Genomic DNA, 5491 nt, shown 5'->3' on the forward strand with positions numbered 1-5491 from the left:
CAGTAATGCCTGGCATGAAGAATGGAGCTTAAAATATGTTTGTTTTCTCCTCCATTTCCCCTCCTCTTCTCTCAGCTGCTGGGGCAGGGTGGTATGAAGCAAGATTGGAAGGGAGAGGGGCTGGCCACAGAGAACCCTCTCCTGGACCTCAGGGGTATGGCTGATGCATCAGCGGGGCTGCAAGGGAGCTGGCTGGCAGTGTTGGTGCCTTCTCCCTATTGCCCTGGCCTTGTTTTCCTTCTTCTTCCAAAGGGGGAGCTGTCTGAGAGGACCACCAGGGCTGTTGAGCGGCCTGCCATCTCAAAGCCCAGCTCGGAGCCAGTGTGCTGAGGGCTTCACCTCTGCCGCCTGCATGCAAGCCAGGAGCGGGGCTCCCAGAAGGCGGCTGTGCCCACCTACAACCATGTTGGTGGCCTTTGCCTCTCTGCTCAGCTGCCTGCTCACCACCGGCGAGGCCAAGGCCTACAGTCGCTGCGAGCTGGCCAGAGTGCTACAGGATTTCGGCCTGGATGGATACCGGGGCTATAGCCTGGCTGACTGTGAGAACCCCTCTCCCTGGTGGACTTCACCCCCTTCTCATCACTGCTGCCTCCCTCCCTCTGCTTCTCCCTCCTCCTTTTCACCCAAGGGCTGTGGCCTCAGGAGCTTTCTGAGCCTCAGTTCTCATTTGGAAAACAAGGATTATATGAGACGGCCGATAGAAAACCCCCAGCACCGAGTCAAATACACAGTAGGCAGGCAACAGACAGCCAAATCAGAATCGTCCCTTCATTTTCACTGTGGCTCAAGTCAGGAGCCAAAGGAACAGAATAGCTTAGTACTCTAATTTTAATCTTGGCATGAGGACCAGACATTCCCATTGAAGTTTAGTGCAAGCTGAGCAAATCAGTTAACTTCTGAAAATGATGGCCGTTTCAGGAAGTTGCAAGCACAGCCACACCTGGACTTATTTTCTTCTCTAGTTTTAGGCCCCTATACAGGTCCCACCGGTGTCTCCCTCAGCTCGCCTCTGAAGATGTAGCTCTTGTTCCTTCATTCCACAAACACTTCTTGGGCCCCATTATGTGTGGAACAGAGACAACGGGAAGGTTGCTGACCTAGGGGTGGGAGGCCTGAGGTCCAGCCTTGACTCTTGCTATTTGGTAGCTGTAAATGACCGCAAGTCACTTTGAGCTGCTGAGCCTTGATGTGTTTATTTGCCAAGAGGGTGGGAGGGCGTCTGCCCTGATGTCCTCTAAGCAGGAGCTGAGGCTTGAAGGAGCTAACGTGTGGGAACTGCACGCTGCATGCTCTGGTCTGGGTGACCCCTAAGCCCGTGTCTCCACCCTATGCAGGGGTCTGTCTTGCCTATTTCACAAGTGGCTTCAACACAGCCGCTGTGGATCACGAAGCGGATGGAAGCACCAACAACGGCATCTTCCAGATTAGCAGTCGGAAGTGGTGCAGAGATCGTAACCCAAATGTCCCCAACCGGTGCCAGATGTACTGCTCCGGTAGGCGGGGCCTGAGTCTAGTGCTGGCTGGGGACAGGCCTCTGCACCAGCCTTTGCTCTTCGTGGTTTTGTTTGCTCCTTTTACCTTTATCTTTGAATGGGGAGTCCCCCACATCCTGCTGGTCCTACGAAGGAGAGCAGGATGGGGCAAGTGATGAGGGTGGACCTTGTATAAATCTCATTTGGGGTCCCAGATGGGAGACTGTCCTGAGTGCTAGAGCAATGGGGGGGGGGGGGTTGCTTCTGATAGGAGATGAAAGTGATAAAGTAATGCCTGTGTTTTCAAAGGGGTCAAGAGACAGTGTTGGGTTTAGGATGGAGGAGTGTGTGTGTGTGTGTGTGTGTGTGTGTGTGTGTGAAAGAGAGACAGAGACGGGGGGGGGGAGAGAGAGAGAGAGAGAGAGAGAGAGAGAGAGAGACTTTCGTGTATATTCAGCTCAGCCCCCTGCTCCCTCACTGTTTCTCTGCTTCCCACCCCAGATTTGCTGAATCCTAACCTCAAGGACACTATTATCTGTGCCATGAAGATCGCTCAACAGCCTCAGGGGCTTAGCAGCTGGTGAGTAGCTTTGGGCTGGAGCCCCCCGCCAGGTGATGTGAGCAGGACTGGTGGATGGCAGCAGGAAACTAACCTTTCTGAGTGCCTGCTTTCTCCCAGGCACCATTCCAAAGCTTCACAGTCTAATCGCACAACTTTGGGTGGTAGGGGTTACTACCACGGAGGTATTTATGGATAACACACTGAGTTTCAGGGAGGATAGCAATTCCCTGGAGGTCACGGAGCCGAGCCGGGCTCTTCCAAACTTCCTCTGCCTATGAGTCCACTAGATCTGGGCCTAATAAACCTTTTCCGTTTGTGTTTTTAACTGTGGCATCTTTATCAAAACTAACTTTTATATGAAGGCCCCCGATGTACAGCAGGTCAAATACTAAATTCCCAGCTTGAAGCAGGGTGGGCGCTCCAATCCTCACCCTGTCAGCCTTCTCTTTCCCCACCCCCGTCCCACAAGAGGGGAAGCCACCCTTCTAGGCAAGGGAGTTGGATGTGCATCGATGGGGCGTTAGACTAGATCTTTGGTTCACTGAGGGACCTCCGTGGCAGCGGCACAGCAGTTTCTCAGCCTCTTCTGACGAGAGTTCCACTTAGTCTCCAAGCTCCCTTTACTCACATTTCTGGATGAGAGAGCAGCAGGGGGAGAATGTGGGGAAGGTGAAACACCTGGCTGGCCGGTGCAACCAGAACCATGGACAGATGTGATACTCACAAGGCTGGCAAAGGAATTTGAAAGGCACAGAATGTCTAGGGAGAGATTCGAGGCAGGGGGACCAGTGGGGGGGCTTTGCAGGAGTCTAGGGAGATATGAGGTCCAGATAGAACAGTTGCACAGATGATGGACAGGAGAGGGTTGGGTGTAAGTGTGTGTGGAGGAGGGCTGGGGACAGGTGATAGGTGAGGGAGAGGAGGAGGAGAAAATGATTGTGAACAGAGACAAGGTCCGAGATGGGCCTTGACAATGGCCACAGCTTTGGAGACATGTTGGTTTGAGAACAGTTGAAGCCCTCAGAACTGAATCAGGGGTGAGGCAGGCTCAGCAGGACATATTGCACAAGTATAAGATCAGGACGGGTGAATGTAAGCTCAGGCAGGAATCCAAGAGTTTAAGGCCTTGGGGGCACCAGCTGGCGTGGAAGAAACAGGTCCTTTGGGGTTAAATCAAAGAACAACTCTCTTTTGTACACTGGGAGTACATTTGTGGCAGGTAGAACCCCTTAGCGGTGATAGAGACTAATAGGAATTGATCCCAGAAGGTGGAAAGCGTGCCGTTTATTCCTTCCACATGCACGCATTGAGAACTCGCCTGTGCCAGGCTCGGTGCTGGGTACTGAGCTTCAGACATGGCGGAGACCCAAGTCTTTGCCCTCAAGGGTCTCACAGTCTAACGGAAGCACGAAGAGGTCAGTCTCTCACTCTTGGTTGCGAGAGCACTAGAGGTCCTTAGGGGCACGCCTGGTCACTGACACTGACATCATGGAGGACACTAGTTATGAAAGTTTGGGACCCCAGGACCCCAGGATCTTGCTTCTCTTCCTCAAGATGCCAAAGGGATGCTGGAACAAGGTAAAGGGCCTGGAAGAGTCTACAAATTATAGTTACAACAAGTGAAAGACCCAGGAGAATTGGATGTGTGTGCAGCTCTGTCATTTACTAGCTGTAAATCTTGATCAAGTAATGTTGTGTCTCAGTCTCAGTTTTTCCCTTGGAATATAGGGCACGTAATAGCTGCCCAGTCTACCTGATAGGGCTGCTGGGATGGGGCAGAGAAATGGGTGATGGATGTGGCAGGGCTTTGAAAACTGTAAAGGGCTGTCCACATGGAAGGGGGCATCACTGTCAGCAGAAGCATCAGTGTAGGAAAAGAACATTGGACTGAGTCTCTGGACCCCAGGACCCCAGGCCTTTGCCACTGACTTCTGAGTGGACAGGGGGCTTGAGCAAATTACTATGTGTCGCCATTGGTTAAATAAGGAGGCTAGATAGATGACTTTTTAAGGGCCACTATTTTTTTTTTTTTTTTTTTAACTTCTAGTGGGTTCTTTGTTAGTTAACACAGTCTACGTTTCTCTCTTTTCCTCGTTAGCCCTTTTCTTCACCTCACTTCTGGTTTAGAAGCCCCACCTCCGTCCTGTTCTTCTCTGAGCAGAGACTGAGGGCTGCTGTTGATTTGGTCTCTCCTCTTCCCCACCCCCCATCCTCAGGGAGGCCTGGAGGCAGCACTGCCAGGGCAAGGACCTCAGAGACTGGGTGGACGGCTGTGACCTCTAGGACCCTCTCGGGACGGACCAGGCCATGCACAGCAAGCTGCGAAATGTGGTTTGGTTCCTGATGCAGGACTGGGAAGACAAGCCAACTAATAAAGCATACATATAAGTGTGGTTCTCACTTCTATGTAAGTGTGGTTCTAGCGCTGTGTTTCCAGGTGGCGTGTTAGGGCCAGAGCATCTCAGGGCTTCTTCCCCTAGGCACCTGGGCTGGGCTTCAGGTGGACTACAAAAAGCTTACCATGGAAGTCTTGCCTGTATTCTTGGAGGCCGGGGGAGGAGCAGGGGGTGAGGTCAGTGCCTCTCTTAACCACACCTGGCAGAGTTTCCTGGGCCCTTTACCTGGATCTAGGTTTGTTGGAGTTAGTAAAACAAACAAAAAAACCAACAACGATAACCAAAACAGGATGCCCGAGTTATTTGAATTTTGGATACACAACAGATACATTTTATTATAAGTATGTCCCAAATATCGTACGGGCCATATTTATATGAAAAAATGCTTTGTTGTGTACTTGAAATTCAAACGTAGCTAGGTGTCCTATATTTTATCTGGCAAACCTACTTGGGTCTGGTGTTGTATACCTCCGGCTTGTTTGGGAGGGTACTTGAAACACTTATTTTCTGAGGCTCTGGTCCCCGAGGGTGGCCAGGGTGCGTGCCTTGGCCCACTAGCTGACAACGGCTAGCACACTGGCGGCGGGCAAAGGAGTGGTGCAATGACTGGTGGCTACCACCAGGGGCTTCAGCTAGGGCTCTAACCCTGCTCTCCAGTGCCCTCTAGTGGGTGCCACTGAGAGTGATGACACATCCTGGGTATGGAAGCCGTCACTCATGTTGTTGCATGCTGGCTAGGAGGCTGGAGCGTGGGGTGGATGGCCCAGGTAGCTTTCCGTCAGCGAACTGCAGTTCTCTGTCTTCCTCAATATGCGGGAATCTCAGAAGGAGGCAGCACTGTCTCCCATTAACCTAGAGCTCAGTGTCTCCAGCCCCTGGGGATGAGCTATGTCTGAAGAAGGCAGGTGGGCGGAGTCTCGGGATCACTGTAGAGGTGGTGGCAAGACCAGCAACTGAAGTGATGTCTGAGAGGCGGAGCCCTGAGTTCAGATTGCAGATTTTTCTGGAAAGGGCTCAGGGAACCCTCCACGTACTGAACTGTCCGTTGAGGCATGGCTGGC

The 5491-nt window shown here is 52.2% G+C and overlaps 1 protein-coding gene across 1 annotated transcript; it reads left to right on the plus strand.

Annotated features, from left to right (window-relative positions):
* Positions 1-215: 215 nt before the first annotated feature.
* SPACA3 (sperm acrosome associated 3) lies at positions 216-4709 on the plus strand. Its single transcript, XM_019732480.3, has 4 exons — positions 216-539; positions 1335-1493; positions 1974-2052; positions 4251-4709. Exons 1-4 carry the CDS (start codon positions 353-355, stop codon positions 4315-4317), a joined length of 492 nt encoding a protein of 163 aa, XP_019588039.2. The 5' UTR covers positions 216-352; the 3' UTR covers positions 4318-4709.
* The last annotated feature ends 782 nt before the right edge of the window (positions 4710-5491 follow it).

The sequence above is a fragment of the Rhinolophus sinicus genome, chromosome 12, assembly GCF_057876585.1.
Source record: "Rhinolophus sinicus isolate RSI-liver-muscle chromosome 12, RSI-T2T, whole genome shotgun sequence".
Lineage (NCBI taxonomy): Eukaryota > Metazoa > Chordata > Mammalia > Chiroptera > Rhinolophidae > Rhinolophus > Rhinolophus sinicus.

Coding starts and splice junctions, on each gene's coding strand:
- SPACA3 (XM_019732480.3), top strand. CDS start 353: ATGCAAGCCAGGAGCGGGGCTCCCAGAAGGCGGCTGTGCCCACCTACA. Junction 1,494..1,973: donor GTGCCAGATGTACTGCTCCG/GTAGGCGGGGCC, acceptor TTCCCACCCCAG/ATTTGCTGAATCCTAACCTC. Junction 2,053..4,250: donor CCTCAGGGGCTTAGCAGCTG/GTGAGTAGCTTT, acceptor CCCCATCCTCAG/GGAGGCCTGGAGGCAGCACT.